Source organism: Nicotiana tabacum, unplaced genomic scaffold (genome assembly GCF_000715075.1).
Source record: "Nicotiana tabacum cultivar K326 unplaced genomic scaffold, ASM71507v2 Un00006, whole genome shotgun sequence".
NCBI classification, from domain to species: Eukaryota; Viridiplantae; Streptophyta; class Magnoliopsida; order Solanales; family Solanaceae; genus Nicotiana; species Nicotiana tabacum.
In genome coordinates, this window is record NW_027438244.1 from 395,265 (window position 1) to 413,799 (window position 18,535).

At 39.6% G+C, this 18,535-nt stretch overlaps 1 protein-coding gene across 1 annotated transcript in view; it reads right to left on the bottom strand.

Moving 5' to 3' along the window:
• LOC107765628 (alpha-farnesene synthase-like) overlaps positions 1 to 14,973 on the bottom strand; it is a 202,426-nt gene extending 187,453 nt beyond the window's left edge. Inside the window, exons 1-5 of the mRNA XM_075248633.1 lie at positions 14,748 to 14,973; positions 14,403 to 14,670; positions 13,293 to 13,668; positions 12,994 to 13,212; positions 12,813 to 12,866 (exon numbers count right to left, since the gene is read on the bottom strand). Of these exons, the coding sequence (XP_075104734.1) occupies positions 12,813 to 12,866; positions 12,994 to 13,212; positions 13,293 to 13,668; positions 14,403 to 14,670; positions 14,748 to 14,900 (1,070 nt within the window). The 5' untranslated portion in view covers positions 14,901 to 14,973. The remainder of the gene's footprint in view (positions 1 to 12,812; positions 12,867 to 12,993; positions 13,213 to 13,292; positions 13,669 to 14,402; positions 14,671 to 14,747) is intronic.
• Between the last annotated feature and the right edge of the window lie 3,562 nt (positions 14,974 to 18,535).

Consider the following 18,535-nt stretch of genomic DNA (forward strand, 5'->3'; position numbering starts at 1 on the left):
AGACTGGTCCATCACCAAAACACAGAATACACATCTCGAACCTTGTTCATGGAATCACAAGCCAACGATGCACAGCTAATACTGAGCGCTCACATACGCACACAAATGAGTGGAAGGAATTCAAAGAGTTATGTTTCAAGCTGAATCAATTCCGCATGATAGAATACAAGAAAGTGAAATTTTCCTAAGGGTTCGACATCCTCTCGAAGATAAGTACAAAAGTCTTTGTACCGATCCGCAAGACTCTACTAAACCTGCTCATGACTTGTAAGACCTATGTAAGCCTGGGCTCTAATACCAACTTGTCATGACCCAAAATCCTAACCTGTCGTGGTGGCTCCTATCTCAATACTAGGCAAGCTGACAACCTCAATAAGCCACAATTTCTCTTAAGTTTGAAAACATAATATTTGAATTTCATAGAAAACCACACAAATCATTGATATAAAATACATTCCCAAAACCCGGTGTCACTGAGTACATGAACATCTAAATGATAACAAAGTCCGATTGATAAAAACACTGTCTGAAAAATATAAAACAGTATAACAACTGAAAAGAAGAGAGTCAAAGTCTACAGATGCCAAGCAGCTACCTCGATAGTCTCCACAAATAAAGCTTCGAAAAACTAGCAACCACCGTGTCCGGAGGTACCTGGATCAGCACACGAGGTGCAGGGTGTAGTATGAATACAACTAACTCAGCAAGTAACAATACAAAATAAAGCACTCAAGATAGTGACAATCTTCAAAGCTGGGTCCAATTACAATAATTTCCAACATAAGATTTAGGGCATGCTTTCATGTTCAACATTTAACACTCAACAATAATTTCATATCAAGTTTGACTGAAAAAGAAGATAATATCTTTCAGAAATTTCTAACACAGTAATATATGACAATCGTAGTGAAATAAGAATGAAATCATATGCATCCTCTCAAGACCATAGTCACTCAGCCATTTCATTCACTCAGCACTCATCACTCGCACTCAGTAGGTACCTGTGCTAACTAGGGGTGTGTACAGACTCTAGAGGGGCTCCTACAGCCCAAGCTCTATTATCCGCACGGATAACTCACGTGTTGCACGGTCAACTCATGTGCTATAGTATCAATATTTGGATCCGCACGGACAACTCACGTGCTGCACGGACAACTCACGTGCTATAGTATAATATCTGGATCCGCACGGACAACTCACGTGCTGCACGGACAACTCACGTGCTATAGTATAATATATGTATCCGGACGGATAACTCGTGTGTTGCACGGACAACTCACGTGCTATAGTATAATATATTGATCCGCACGAACAACTCACGTGCTGCACGAAAAACTCACATGCTATAGTATAATATATGAATCCGCACAGACAACTCACGTGCTATAATATAATATCTCACAATGAGGCCCTCGGCCTCACTCAGTCATAAATCACTCCCATCTCTCTGGCTCTCAATGATCATACAAATCAGCCCAAACAACAATAATATGATGCATCAATAATGAACAATAGAGACTGAGATAAAATAAACAAGTAAACTATGATTGAGTACAAAACAATAATTTAGCAGATAATTCAACATGCGCACGACCTTTGTGGGTTCCTACAGTGCCAACACATAAACTAAACATGATTTGTTGTTCAATTACTCTACTACATGGAGAATGTACAGATAACAACAGATTATTCAACTACACAATGCCATGGAATTTGACTAAGTCACAATTCCTACGGTGCACGCCCACATTCCCGTCACCTAGCATATGCGTCACCTCAAAACCAATCATATAACACATAATATGGGGATTCATACCCTCAGGACCAAATTTAGAACTATTACTTACCTCGAACTATGTAATTCTTTATTCTGCTATGCCTTTGCCTCACGAATCGGCCTCTGAATGCCTCAAATCTTGCCACAGTTAATTCAATTCACGCAATACTAATTATAGGAATTAATTTCATATGAAAATACTAATTTCCAACAAAATCCAAAATTTAACTCAAAAATCACCTGTGGGGCCCATATCTCAGAATCCTACGAAACTCACAAAATCCGATAACACATTCAATTACGAGTCCAACCGTACCAATGTTATCAAATTCCTATAACAACTCGACCTCCAAATCTAAAATGTTTGTTCTTGAAAGTTTTTGCAAAAATCTTGATTTCTTCCATTTAAATATAAAATAAATGATGAATATAACCATGCATTTATGAAATATAATCACTTTTGGATATAGGACATTTACCCAAGTCGAAGTCGTGAAGAAATCCTCAAAATCGCCCAAGAACCGTGCTCCAAAAATCCAAAACGAAATGAAGGAAATGACCATTTTTTGGTACTTAAGTTTCTGCCCATCCGACACTAAAAGTCCATTTACCGTCACTAAAAGTCCATACCAGAACTTGCTTACACCATTAGTTATTATTTTAACTAAAAATGCTCTAACTCCATCATACGAACTCGGAATTCGACGATTCTTGTTCCTATGAGTCACAAATAATAATACAAACCCAGTTGGTCAATCTAAACTCCATTTGGAGCTCATTTGCTCAATGCGGTACAAATTTCACTCGTTAAATAATTAACTCATGTTTTGCGCTAGAAACCCAATCGTGACTTGATGAAATTAGACCAAACTTTCTAGATCACTCCTATAATTCATTATTAAAATCCATGAAGTCTCGAAATCCAATTTCGATCTCTAGAACTAAAAATGGACCTTTGGATCATTACATGCTTATGCTCAAAACACCAAACTCTTCCAAAAACTTTTCCAAACTTCATCCGAGCCCATGGAACCCCAACCAAGTATACTAACAAGTCCCATAATATTACACGAACTTAGTCGATGCCTCAAATTATATTGAACAACACTAAAACAAGAATCGCACCCCAATTCAAGCCTATTCAAAACTAACAAATTCCAAATTCTACATTCGATGCCGAAACCTATCAAATCAATTCCGATTGACCTCAAATTTTACACACAAGTTATAAATGACATAACAGACCTATTCAAATTTACATAATTAGATTCCAACCCCGATATCAAAAAGTCAACTCCCCGGTCAAACTTCCAAACTTAAATTTCTATTTTAGCCATTTCAAGCCTAATTTAGCTACGGGCTTCCAAATAATTTTCCGGACATCCTCCTAAGTCCAAAATCACCATACAGAGCTATTTTAATCATCAAAACTCTATTCCGGGGTCATTTACACATAAGTCGATATCCTGTCACTATTTTAACCTAAGCTTTAAACATTGGAACAAATGTTCCAATTCATTCCAAAACCTTACCGGACCCGAACCAATCACCCCGGCGAGTCTCATAAATATTGTATAGCAAAAATTGAGTAGTAGATGTGGAAACGGGGCTATAATACTCAAACTGGCGGGTCATTACAGCGGAACACCAACCGTACCTGAGGTAAATCCATCGTAGGTACGGTTCCCTCCAAGCCAGGAAAAATCCATCGTAGGTGCGGTTCCCTCCAAGCCAGGAAAAATCCGCTTCTGCAGACCATTTTACGCTTCTGCGCGACCGCTTCTGCGGTCCACCACGTGCTTCTGCGGTCACGCATCTGCGGATACCCCTCCGCTTTTATGACCCAGCTGTCTCTTTCATTTTCCGCTTATGCTAAGTTCTCTTCGCATCTGCTGGCTCGCAGATACAGAAATACACTCATATCTCTGGCCACCCAACTTAGTTGAAAGGTCACTTCTACGGCCATAGTGCCGCTTCTGCGGCTCCGCACATGCAGCCAAACCCTTGCAGGTGCGGTTACACCATATATGCTGCCACCAGCATTTTCATAAGGCCAAATTCAATCCGTTAACCATCTGGAATCCGCCCGAGGCCCGCGGGACCTCGACCAAATATACCAACTAGTCCTAAAACATCATACAAACTTAGTCGAGCCTTTAAATCACATCAAATAATGCAAAAACCATGCATCGCGCATCGATTCAAGCCTAGTGAACTTTGAAACTTCATACTTCTACATCCAATGTTGAAGCCTATCAAATCAAGTCCGATTGGCCTCAAATTTTGCATACAAGTCCTAATTGACACTACGGACCTACTCCAACTTTAGGAATCGGAATCCGACCCTGATATGAAAAAGTCCACTCCCGGTCACGGAGGACGTCACCGGATTGGGTGACTTGGAGGTGCCGAAGAAAAGTCCATCTTCGGGAACAAGCGGACCTTCCTCAAGCCCGAAACTAATAAACCGGTTCCCAGCTCTGAGTGTGGATCCTGAGCGAAAGTGATCGATCGTTATCTCCATTCTGGAGGATACCCGGGTCCTCTCTGCCGCTGTAGGGGTAGCCAGTTACCTTCGGTGTCTAGTGACCGAGGAAGATCAAGCCAAGATTAACGATGTACCTTCCTGTTCAACGAAGCACAACGGGCGCTAAATTGGGTAACTTCACATACCTTTTGATGACTTTTAATTTGTACTTAGAATAATTTATAGATAATCCTAACATTTTTATTTTTGTCTGTAGGCCTCGGTGCTTCATCATGAGACTTTCCTCCTATATCGGGACAAGCTGAACCAGCTTGAGGCCGAGGGCTCACTAAGAAAAGAGATACTTACAAACTTCTCAGCGAGCAGTGTGAAGGGAAGGCTATGAACCTCCGAGATGAGTTGGAGGTGGCTCTGAAGCAGCATGCCGACTTGATTGAGCAGGTAAAAATATTTGAGGTTAGTGACGACGAGCTAGACTCGGTGACTAATGGTCAGAATCCGCAGGTCCAACAGAAAATCGACCGGATCGCCCAACTTCAAGCTAAGATGGATGGTGTCAAAGCTGAGACCCATGAATGGAGAGGCAGGATGGATCGTCTGGCCTCGCAAAAAGAGACTGCTCGGGTGTATCTCACTTCGGCTGAGACCCAGCTTCGAGCGGCAAAGGAAAATGCCGAGGTGCAGGCCAAAAAGTTTGAAGAGATCCAGTCTCAGCTAAGTGCGGTTGTCTCTGATCGAGAAAATCTTGCCAAAGAGCTTGAAACAGCCAAGTCGGTGGTCTTGGTGGTTAAAGTCGATGCTGATGAGATGGTGGCCCGATATAAGGTCGATGCTCAGGCGGCCCAGGATCGAACGAAGGATATCGTTGAGCATGCAAAGAGGAAATCCCGAAGGGAGGCCCTCGAGGAGATTCATGCTCGTGGTTTCGTATTGTCGGCTGAAATCGAGAGTGCTAATGGGCTTGAAGCCGAGGCCAAGAAGTTGGCTTAACCCGAGGATGAATAAGGCTTCGTGGGTTCGAGCTGATCCGAGGATGGAGGAGACTCTGAAGACCCTGGCGACGTGGCATGAAGACCAGGCCATTTAAGTGACTTGTACATTATTCTTTGTTTTTTGTATTTTTGTACTTTTGTCCATTTTTGTCAAGGCCGTTTGGCCTTTGTAAAGACTATATATATATATATAATACAGGGCTTCCTTTTCCCTTTGAAGATTTTTGAGTTTTGTTTTCCTTTGCTTTATTCTTTATGTTTGCAAAGATCGATATGCCTTATCATGAAATAGTTAGGTCATGTTCGGAGGTTCGAACAGGCCTTGCCTTCGACATTATTTTGTTTAAGGCATCGTGGGGGTTCGGTATGACCAGAACGTTTCCCTAAAGTACTTATAATTTTCTAGATTGTAATTTGCCGAGGGTGGCCTTTAGAACTGGTTAAGAAATTTTTTGAAGGCCTTGTTTTTTGTTATGGGTCTCGGACGTCTCCGAGCCATTTTAATATGGCCGTAGCCTTTTAGTTCAGGTTTTCCTTGGGGGATTGTCACCTCGAGTTATCCGGACTTGCCTAAGATAACAGTCTCCGAATGGGGATGGCCGTAGACTTTAAGGTTCAGGCACTGCCTAATAGGTCTTGTGCACCCGGGCTCTGATTGCCCGGGTCGTCCGAGTTTGTTTCCGGACAACTGTCCCCGAGTGGTATTGATCATTTGAACCCGGATAAAAGCGGCCTTTGGGCTCGATACCTTTAGGGGATCAAATGTAGAAAATTCAGAAAGAAAAAAAAATTCTAAGGGATAAGATGTTTATCCGCAAGGTAGAGACTTCCTGTTATTTCTGTGCGTAATATATATGATTACACATGCATACAAGCTTCATGTCAGGGTTTGAAAAGTCTATGTGGACACGATTAATTCGATTGTTTGGCCCTTACAGTAAATCCTATCGACCGAGCCGAGACCATTTAATCAAAAAGTTTCTTTCCTTGCTAAAGTCGTTATCCGAGGGTGATGCCCCCAGTTTTCGGGGCCGATCATAGAGAGGCCTCGTATACTATTTTCATGATCTCCGATACCAATTTGCAACCGTCCTTCAATTCTAAGTTAGCACGATTTAATGTTGCCTCATTAAAAACCTTGCGGGAAAACCCATTTGGGACAAAACCGATTCAAGGGAAAAAGAGTGCAACGCGTACTTTCAGGCCTACAAATTGTGTCGTTCTTTAACTGTTGCCTCCAAGTGTAAGTTAAAAATGCAAATAAGTAAAAGAGATGAATGGGGTCATACCTTAGCAGTAATACCGCTTCAAGTGAGTTATATTCCAGGCGTTCGGTAGTTGCTCACCGTTCATTATTCCGAGTTTGTACGATCCCTTACCGGTGATCTCAATAATTTGATAAGGACCCTCCCAGTTCGGTCCCAACTTCCCTTCGTTCGAATTCTGGGTACTTAGCATGACATTCCTTAACACCAAGTCCCCTACATTGAAATGTCGAAGGTTAGATCATTGATTGTAATACCTCTCGATTCGCTTCTTTTGGACGGCCAACCGAACAAGGGAAGCTTCGCGCCTTTCATCTAATAGCTTCAGGCTTGTATTCATCTCCTCGTCGTTCGATTCATTGGTTGCATACCAGAACCATAGACTTGGTTCTCCTACTTCAACCGGTATTAAAGCTTCGACACCATAAACCAGCGAGAACGGGGTGGAGGTACTGGACTTCGAGATCGTACAGTATGCCCATAGGACTTCGGGCAGGATTTTCATCCATTTCCCTTTTGCATCAGTTAACATCTTTTTGAGGTTTTGCAGTATGGTTTTGTTAGTTGATTCAACTTGTCTGTTCCTACTAGGGTGGTAGGGTGTAAATAGGATCCTTTTAATCTTATGGTCTTCGAGAAACTTTCTCACTTTGCTACCGATAAACTATTTCCCGTTGTATCTCGGCTGGCATTCTGAAACGAAATATAATGTGATCCCAAATGAAATTGATGACTTCTTTTTCTCTGACCTTCTCATATGCCTGGGCTACCCACTTAGAAATATAGTCAGTCATAAATAATATAAACTGAACCTTACCGGGTGCCCATTGAAGTGGTCGACGATGTCCATTCCCCACTTCATGAACGGTCATGGTGACAAAACCGAATGCAGCAACTCCTCAGGTTGGTGAATCATCAGAGCATGTGTTTGACATTCATCACATTTTTGTACGAACTCCTTCGCATCCTTTTCCATATCGATCTAGTAATAGTCGGCTCTGATTACTTTTCGAACCAATGATTCGGTGCCCGAATGATTTCCACAGGTGTCTTCCTATATTTCTCTCAGAACGTACTCGGTATCACTTGGTCCTAGACATATTGTGAGTGGGCCATCGAATGTTCTTCTGAACAAGGTTCCATCTTCGGACGAACTAAACTGGGCTGCCTTCGTACGCAAGGCCCTCAATTCTTTTGGAACTGAAGGCAGTTTTTTGACCTTCAAATATTGTATATATTTTTTTCTCTAATCCCAAGTAAGGCTCATTGAGTTAATCTCAGATTGTCCTTCTTTCACTACCGATCTCATGAGTTGTACGGCTGCCCCTGAGTTGAACTTGCCATCCTCGACCGATGATCCTAAGTTAGCAAGGGCATCATCCTCACTGCTTTGATCCTGAGGTACATGTTGCAAAGTCCACTAATTGAACTGATGTAATGTTACATGTAACTTATCCAGGTACCTTTGCATTTTTTCTTCTCTGACCTCGAATGTCCCATTAACTTGGTTCACCATGAGGAGGGAGTCACACTTAGCTTCGATCACCTCCGCCCCCAAGCATTTGGCTAGTTTGAGACCTGCAATCATGGCCTCATATTCGCCCTTGTTGTTAGTCAATTTCATAATTCTAATAGATTGTCTAACTACATTGCATGTTGGTGGCTTCAATATGATGCCAAGTTCGGACACTTTTGCATTCGAGGCACCATCCGTAAAGAGGGTCCAGCTCCCCGAAGACGTCCCCAAGTTCACCAATAACTCTTTTTTGACCTCGGGTTTTAAGGTCGGCATAAAGTCGGCCACGAAGTCCGCCAATATTTGAGATTTAATGGCGGTCCGGGGTCGATATTCAATATCGTACCCACTGATCTCCACGACCCATTTGGCCAATCATCCCGAGAGCTCGGGTTTATGCATTATATTTCGCAATGGGTAAGTAGTCACAACACATATAGGATGACATTGAAAAAATGGTTTCAACTTCCTAGAGGCACTTAGCAAAGCGAGCGCTAATTTTCCAAGGTGAGGGTACCTAGTTTCGACCTCACCTAGAGTCCTGCTAACATAGTAAATTGGAAATTGCATACCTTTCTCTTCCCGGACCAGGACTCCACTTACCGCAATCTCCGATACTGCCAAGTACAGGTATAATTATTCGTCTCTCTTCGGTGTGTGAAGCAGCGGTGGGCTAGATAGATACCGTTTGAGTTCCTCCAAGGCCCGTTGGCACTCCGGGGTTCATGAGAAGTTATTCTTCTTCTTCAATAGTGAGAAGAATCGGTGGCTCTTATCGGAGGACCTTGAGATGAATCACCCAAGGGCGGCTGTGTGTCCGGTTAATCTTTGCACGACCTTCACATTGTCCAAAACCGTGATATCTTCGATGGCTTTGATCTTTTCGGGGTTGATATTGATTCCCCGGTTGGATACCATGAATCCGAGGAATTTACCTGATCCAACTCCAAACGCATATTTCTCTGAGTTCAGCTTCATATAGTATTTTTTCACTATGCTGAAGGTTTCTTGTAAATGTTTTAAATGGTCCTCTGCTCGTAGGGACTAAACAAACATATTGTCAATGTAAACTTCTATTGATTTTCCAATTTGTTCTTCGAACATTCGGTTTACTAGGCGTTGATAAGTGGCACCGGCATTTTTTTAATCCGAATGGCATCACGTCATGGCAGTATGTGACGTATTTAGTGATGAAGGAAGTTTTTTCCTGATCACCCTTGTTTATCCGTATTTGGTTGTACCCAGAGTAGGCATTGAGAAAATAGAGGATCTCATGGCCGGCCGTGGCATCGATCATGCAATCGATGTTGGGCAAAAGGAAAGAGTCCTTGGGACATGCCTTATTCACATCCTTATTGTCTACACACATTCTCAATTTATTCCTTTTTAGGGATTGCCACTATGTTTGCTAACCAATCCGGGTATTTAACCTCTTGAATGGACCCTATTTTAAGGATTTTAGATACCTCGTCCTTGATGAAAGCATGTTTAACCTCGGAGTGGGGCCTCCTCTTCTGCTTGACCGGGTGGAACTCCGGGTCGAGGCTTAGCTTGTGATTGGTTATCTCCGGCAGGATCCCAGACATATCAAGGTAGGACCAAGCGAAATAATCTCCGTTAGCTATAAGAAATTGAATGAGTTTTTTCCTGAGCTCAGGGCTTAACCCCGTGCCTAGGTATAACTTTTGATCGGGGAAATGTTCGGTTAGTATGACTTGTTCCAGTTCCTCGATTGTTGATTTTGTAGCATCGGAATCATTGGGGGCTATGAATGATCTTTGGATTCTGTAGTCGTCGTCCTCGTCTACTCTTCGTTCCTCCGATTCCATCGATGCTAGTATTAGTGATTGCTATTTGGCCCCGTCTTTGACCATTCGATTTGGATCCTCCTATATCAAGAGTGTGGATGCCGGGATCACCTCATCGACCGCGAACATCTCCTTGGCAGCCGGTTGTTCCCCATAAACTGTTTGGACTCCTCCGGGTGTTGGGAATTTCATCATCTGGTGCAGTGTTGAGGGTACTGCTCTCATGTTGTGAATCCATGGCCTCCCGAACAAAAAGTTATATCTCATATCCTCTTCTATTACATAGAACTTGGCTTCCTGCACAGTTTCGGCAACGTTCACCGGTAATGGTATTTCCCTTTTAGTGGTCTCGCATACCATGTTGAACCCGTTCAAGACTCGGACCGCAGGTATGATCTGATCTTGTAAGACAAGTTGTTCCACGACCCTTGATCTAATAATGTTGGCTGAGCTATGTGGATCAATTAACACACGCTTAATTCAAGATTTATTTAGGAGTACCTATATTACCAGTGCGTCGTTGTGGGTCTGCACGATCCTCTCAGTGTCTTCATCATTGAAAGATAAGGTTCCTTCCGTCATCGACTCCACTGATGATCATGTTAATGACGTGTTGGGGCTCTTCTTGCTCAGTCTGCTTATTAGAATCCTTGTTCCTGAAGTGGTTCTTGGCCCGATCACTCAGGAACTCTCGGAGATGCCTGTTGTTGAACAACCTGGCCACCTCTTCTCTTAATTGTCGGCAGTGTTTCGTTCTATGGCCATGAGTGCCATGATATTTTCACATTAGGTTAGGATCCCTTTGGGATGGATCGGGCTATAAAGGTCTAGGCTATTTGGTATCTTTGATATGTCCGATGGCAGATACAATATTGGCGACATTGACGTTGAAGTTGTTCTCCGATAATCTCGGTACTTCTTTAGGCCCGACGGGCCTGTAGAATCTGTTTTTTCTCCTGAGTCCCCGGTTGCTCTGACCTCGATCACTTCTCCTTTCATTTCTCATAGAGTTCCGCCCGGACCCACTATTTCTTCGGTCTCTATTGTACGGCTGATACCGATCCTTGTTTGATCTCGGTTCAAGATCGATGTCTCTCTTGACTCTGTCGATGGTTCTGATGGGATACAGGGACCCGGAAAGAGCCCCAAGATGATTATCTTCGGCCCTGATTTTCGATTGATACCAGTTATGTACATCGGCCCAAGTAACAACCGGATATTCTACCATGTTTTGCTTCAACTACGATGAAGACAACGAGCTCTGAATGTTGAGTCCTTGGGTGAAAGCCTAAACGGTCCAATCATCAGCCACCGGTGGCAGGTCCATTAGTTCCATTTGAAACCGGGACACTACCGGTGGCAATTCCATCTCATTATCCTTCTATTTTACTTTGAAAAGGTCTAACTTTGTGGTCTCGACCTTGATAGCCCCGGCGTATGTTTTCACGAAAGAATCTACAAGCATAGCAATTGAGTCAATATAACTAGGAGGTAAGTTGTGATACCATATCATAGCTCCTTTTGACAGGGTCTCTCTGAACTTTTTTGTCATGACCCAAAATCTCACCCGTTGTGATGGCGCCTATCTCAATACTAGGTAAGTCGACAATCTCAATAAACCACCATATCTTTTAAGTTTGAAAACATAATATCTAAATTTTAGCGGAACAAAAACTCACAAATACATATATAAACATTCTCAAAACCCGGTGTCACTGAGAACAGAGTATCTAATATGAGTACAAGTATGGAAAATACGGTCCATAATAGTCTTAGACCAAATGCAGTAAATAAGGAGATAGGGAAGGAGATGCAAGGTCTGCGAAACACGGCAGCAACATCTGGATCTCCGAAAACTCAACTGTGCAAAAGAAATTAATACCCGCTTTGGCCGGGAACACCTGAATCTACACACGAAGTGCATGGTGTAGTATGAGTACAACCAACTTAGTAAGTAACAATAATACATAAAGAACTGAAGATAGTGACGAGCTACACAGTTATAGTTCACTTTCAGTAATTCCAGGAAAGAATAGACCTGTTTTCAAATCCAACAGTTTAAGTCAAATCAATTTTATACAGTTCAAGTTCATGTAATCCGGATATAAAATCTTTCATAGAATTTCACAACAATGACAGATAGCAACTAAGTACAACAACAAATGAAAAGTTAGTAAAGCTTCTCAGGGGGTACTCGTGCTTACTGGGGGTGTACAGACTCCGTAGGGGCTCCTACAGCCCAAGCATCATAATCTCCACGGACAACTCACGTGCCATAGTATCCTTACCTCACTGACAGGACCTTGGCCTTACTCAGTCCTCAACCTCTTTAGTCTCTCGGGCTCTTGGGAATCACAAAGATAAGCCCAAACAAAGATAACATAGTGTCTCAACAATTTTCAAGAAAGTCTGAGGTATGATATGCAAGAAAAATTATGACTGAGTACAATACATCAATTAGCAAATAATTCAACAAGTACGCGACCTCGGTGGGTCCCAACAGTACTATCACATAGCCTAAGTATGATTTCTAACATGATTTACAGTCAAATTTCTTCAACACATAGAGAGAATATAGCTAACAATAAATTATTCAACTTTACAGTTTCACGGGACGGACCAAGTCACAATCCCCTCGGTGCACGCCCACACGCCCGTCACCTAGTTCATACCCTCAGGACAAGATTTATAAATGTTACTTACCTCAAAATGTGCAATTCTTTACTTTACTATAACTTTGACTCGCAAATCGGCCTCTGAACACCTTGAATCTAGTCACACATAATTCGTCCAGTGAATAAAAATTTTTGGAATTAATTTCATGAGAAAATACTAATTTTCCATAAAAATCTGAAATGTAGCTCAAAAATCGCATGCGGGGACTACATCTCGGAATCCGGCGAAGGTTACAAAATATGAACGCACATTCAACCACGAGTCCAACCATACAAATTTTACTCAAAGACCTGAAACAGATCTGCATACATTCTGGCAGCCCTTCTACTGCATTTGGATCCCACCTAATTAAATGTGAAAAATCTCGTTTTTATGCATGATTATTACGTATGTACGTAGTACTAGTATTTAAATAACAGGACGGTTAATTAATTTTAACTTGTATCAAATGTTGAGTTTAGGAGAACTTACGTCTCTATGGCACGAGTGAATTGCTGCACTTGGGCTAATGAACCATAAATATCATAAACATCATCTACTATTAGCACCGACTCAATCACTTTGGTGAGCCATTTTCTCATGCTTCCCTGTTGAGGCTCAGAGGCAACTCCTACAGCGTAAAAGAAGCTTTCTACTATCCGATCCCTTGTAAAGTTCAAATCTTCAACTATGGAAACATTCCTCCACCATCTGTTAAATTCACAAGAAATTATTTTCAAATAAACAACGAGAAGAAAGTGATTCTCATTTGACATGTTAATTTTAAGTACCTTAATACGTGTTTGAGATCTTTTTGGTGCGTGGCTTGAACTATATTGAAGTTAAGTTTTGCCAACTTGAGCAACATTGGATTTGTGTTGTTGCATTCAAGTTCTTGAGCACAGATATGTTTTCTAACATCATACCATTTCACTCTCCATGCCAATGGAAAACTCAAGCTATTGCTCAAATTATATTCCTTATTAGTAAATGTGTAATCTGATTTAGATACAAGGCTCTTGAGGTTTTTTGTTGTGAACAATCGTGTGTCGTCTAGTAAGTTTTCATCTTCCATGCTCATATACGACCCTTCCAAAACCTCCAACAATGTTTTCACATCTGAGACTTTCAGCTTTCCTTTTCCATCGAAGAAGTCCTTTAACATATCTGTAGTACAACAATAAAAACAACATGAAATTAAATAAGAAAGACATTATATTGCTTTTTAGGCCTCAAAAATTAAGTCAAACTTACAATTATTTGTATACCTTCGTTTCAATTTATGTGAACTTATTTCCTTTTTAGTCCGTGCCAAAAAGAATGACATTTTTCCTTATTTGAAAATAATTTATCTTTATACAATGATTTATAGCCACACAAAATATATGTGTATCATTTTACACTACAAGTTCAAAAGTTTTCTCTCTTTTCTTAAATTTCGTGGCCAGTCAAATGTGTTCACATTAAAACCGAGGGAGTATTATAATTGATATTGTATCTTTTATTTACAGTATTAAAGATTAAATTTACATCACTTTCTACGATTTGGTCGAGGTTATTCAGATGATCGAATAACTAAATTATTGTTTTAATTTATCTCTCATTAATTAGCATATTTACCTCCTTTAGATTATGGATTCATTTTTCCCTTTCCAACAATTTTACTTTCCAATTTCAACTATGTTTTCCTAAATCAGATATTTTTTTTATCTGGCCTGTTTAATTTATTTCTTAATTAGAAATTAAATCCTTTACCTAATTAATACAATATGTGATTTTTACTAAATAAATTTAAGGCTTTTTATTTGTATTGGGTTTAGACTTCTAATTTTATTGAGCCACCCCTGTCCACTTAGTCTAAATCCTAGTTGTGAAGCATTATTAATTAACTTATTGGTAACCTTGCGAAGCATGGTGGCCATGTTCCCTGAGAAGCCTGAAGCACAATGCAGTAGAATACAGATTCTCCTCCTTCGAGCTGGAACTAGTTTTCACGGACATTATTATCTTTTTCAAAGCTTCCTTGGTTTCAACCTCAAAGTAACAACTGAGTCCAAGTTTGTCAATGCTGTCTATAAGCTCTAGCAGGTCCAGTGGACAAATAGTGTTTGAAAACGTGCAACTGACTTTCTCTTTTAGCTTCTCAGCCTCAACTTTATACTTCCCTTCCTGCAGGAGCGATTATTAATTACAAAAAATTTCGAACATGAACATTACTTAAGAGATAAAAGTAATTAAATACTCACAGAATATTCACTTGTAAGAGTAAGTAGATGATCATATTTCCAAATGTTTGGTTTATAGGTAGAAATCTTCCTTTCAGGAAGACTTTGCTTTTTAGTAGTACTTTGACGTTTATTAGTCTGCATAGTGGAAAAAAGGGACACAGAAAGTATCATATTGGAATAATAGAGGTGGAGAAGATACAAGAATAATTGTGGAGATATTTCATAACTTCTAAGAGCTTATAGAGGTAAAATGACTGATTCATTTCGTGTAACAGTTGGATTGAATACGTCACGTCTTTCTATTGCCATTTGTTCATCATGTTCTCAGATCTAATTCTTCTTCGTGAGTATTTTTTCTACTTAATTCTTCTTAGTCATCATCTTTTCTGAGTCGAGTATCTATTGGAAATAACCTATCTACCTTTACTACATAGGAGTACTTAGGTTTGCGTACACACTACTCTTCATAGACACCAGTGGCGGATCTAGAGTATTGTTATCGGGTTCCCGGAAACCGAGTAACTTCTGCGTAGATGTTGTATTTCTATTAAGAAATCCACCTAATATTTATAAATATCTAACTGTGAACCGAGTTATTAGTATATTAATTTGAGATTACGGTAGAAAGTCATAAACTTAGACACCACATATGAAAAATATTGAGTTTGTTGTTGATATTGAGCAAGAAAATCTTTTGTTAATGTCGTGATGTATAAGTAAAAGAGAGAGAGAAAAGAACGAAACAAAAATGGAATTGGAGTCCTTAATTCGAAAACACAACTTAAAATACAAAAAACGTTGTAAACGACGCAAGATGAGAAAACTATTGTGTGGAATGTGAGACTTAAAAGTGACGTCCAGTCCACCTTCTAGACTTAAAGATTCTTTAGGCCATTGATGTAGTGACCAGGGTGTACATGGACCAGATTGATTCGCATTTTATCAAAATCAAACTAAATCTCGGTTTGGATTATTTCGGTTTGTGTCGGATTTTTTGGGCTTTTCATGTTTTTTTGTATATAAATATTATTTCAATCTTGCATTATTAAAGTTACTAGTTTTAGAATACGCGCGATGCGCGTGTACTTTATATGTATGAGTATATCCTTTTAAAATTTTAATAAATAATATTAAATAATATATTTGAATTACAAAATAAAATTTAAAAAATATAAGCTCTTGAAAATAACAAATATTGATCCTATTTAGTTTTAAAAAAAAATAACGGATGACCTAACTAAGCATGGAAACAACTCATATAATTTTAAAAGTTTAATGATCAATCACGTATCCACTTCTTTTATTTTAACTTTATATGAAAATGATTGTATAGGTACTGTGTATTCTAAACATGTCAATTAAAAGAAAAATCGCGACAGATAAAATATGTAACTAAGCGGCAAAACTTTGTCGCTGAATAAAAAATAATGACAATTTATCAAAAATCATATCCAATTCAAGGTCTTATGTATTAGTTATAATATCCTTAATATCATTAACTGAACATAAAGAAGAATAGAGATTTTATTTTGATCCTCGTGCCATAATCTTCCTAAATTTAGTTATTATCACCATCTTCTAAACCACACTATCATAAAGTCGGAATTTTTTACTGAATACCAAACCAAATCAAATCAAATATAGTCGAATTTTTTAATCAATTTAGTTCGACTTTTCGATTTGATGTGGTTTTCGATTCAGTTTGTACGCCCCTAGTAGTGACTAAATAAAACCATAGACAATAATTGAATTACTATTTAATTTCAGAAAAGTAAGTACCACTTTTTGTAGATATGTTGACACTAGTATTTTCCAACCTTTTTGTTGCTGAATTGCAAGTGCTACGTCATTTGTGGTATAATATTGTTTCCAAAAGCAGGTTTTCATACATGATTTCAAGGTCATACAAAGAGCCATAAATATCATAAACATCGTCAATTACTATAATGAAAGTTGTAACGACCCGACTGGTCGTTTTGATTATTTGCACTTCGCTCGGTATTTTGAGGGCTCGGGTATCTCCGCACGATATATTATGACTTGTGTAAATCGTCGGTTTTGGTTTTTCAAGTTATTCGGAATCGATTTGGAAGAATGCACTTCAAGATTTGAGCTCTAAGTTGGAAGAATTGACCAAGTTTGACTTTTTAGCATTTGACCTCAGAATGGAGTTTCGTGGGTTCCGTTAGCTCTGTTGGGTAATTTTAGACATAAGAGCTCGTCCGGATTTTAATTTGGAGGTCTGTAATTGAATTAGTCTTGAATTAGCGAAAATTAGATTTTTAGGAAGTTTGACCGGGAGTGGACTTTTTGATATCGGGGTCGGATTTTGATTCTGAAAGTTGAAATAGGTCCGTAATGGCAAATGTGATTTGTGTGCAAAATTTGAGGTCAATTGGAGGTGATTTGATAGGTTTCGGCATCGGTTATAGAAGTTGAAGTTTCAAAGTTCATTGATTTTGATTTGAGGCGTGATTCATCATTTCAAGGTTGTTATGCATGATATGAAGCTTCGAGTAGGTTAGTTTCGTCATATGAAACTTGTCTGCAAAATTTGGCGTCGTTTGGAGTTAATTTGATATGGTTCGGACGCTCGGTTGCGATTCTAAAACTTCTTGAAGTTTAGTTTGATCTTCATGCGTTTTGGCGTCCGATTCGTGGTTTTAGAGGTTATTTTGACGATTTGAGAGCGCGAACGAGTTCGTGTTGCGTTTCTGGACCTGGGTGTATGATTGGTTTGGAGCCCCGAGGGCTCGGGTGAGTTTTAGATTGGTTTCAGAATAATTTTTCATAATCTTTGATTGCTGGTGCTGGTATGTCACGACCCGAAATTTCCCACCGACGGGACCATGATGGCGCCTAACATTTCACTTGCTAGGCAAGCCAACGTTAGAAAATCGTTAAACTAATTTCTTATTTCCATTCAGTAATTAACAATAATTAACTAAGATGAAATATAATAAGTACGAAATATTATAAAACTGTATTAATTACTACCACCCAGATCTGGAGTCATAATTCACGAGCATTCTAGAATTTACTACAAGTAATAGTCTGAAAGAAATATAACTATCTAAATAAAAGAAACAGTAGAACATAAAAGATAGACAGAGACTTCAAGGTCTGTGAACGCCGACAGATCTACCTTGAGTCTTCGGACAGCGGACCAATAGCAAAATCTCGATCAACCTGAGCCGGTATCAAAATCTGCACAAAAAGTGCAGAGTACAGTATCAGTACAATCTACCCCATGTACTGGTAAGTGTCGAGCCTAACCTCGACGAAGTAGTGACGAGGCTAAGGCAAGGCACCTACAAATCAACGTGTACAATTTAACAGTGTATATACAAATAACAGAAATGAAGAACTAAACAGGAAATATCGGGAGGGAACATACTGAGGGGAATACAAGATGAAGAACTACAACAGAATAATCACTAGAGCAGTCAATATACCATCAATATACCCTTCGTGCTTTTACTCTCAATCTCACCATAAAATTAATAGAAACGGCATGGCATCACCCTTCGTGCTTTTACTCTCATATCATGGCACGGCATCACCATTCGTGTATTAACACTCACAATATGGCACGGCATTACCCTTCGTGCATTAACACTCTCCCTTACCATAATGCAATGCATAAATAACAACAGGGAGATAGAATAACAAGTACAAACCTTACTTCAATAGTTAGTTCCATAATATCAATCTCAACTTTGAATAAAAACTCAATTATCACTAGAAAATCCGTAAATATGATAAGAACGATAAATTGAATAACACTAGCATAACACGTAGCAATT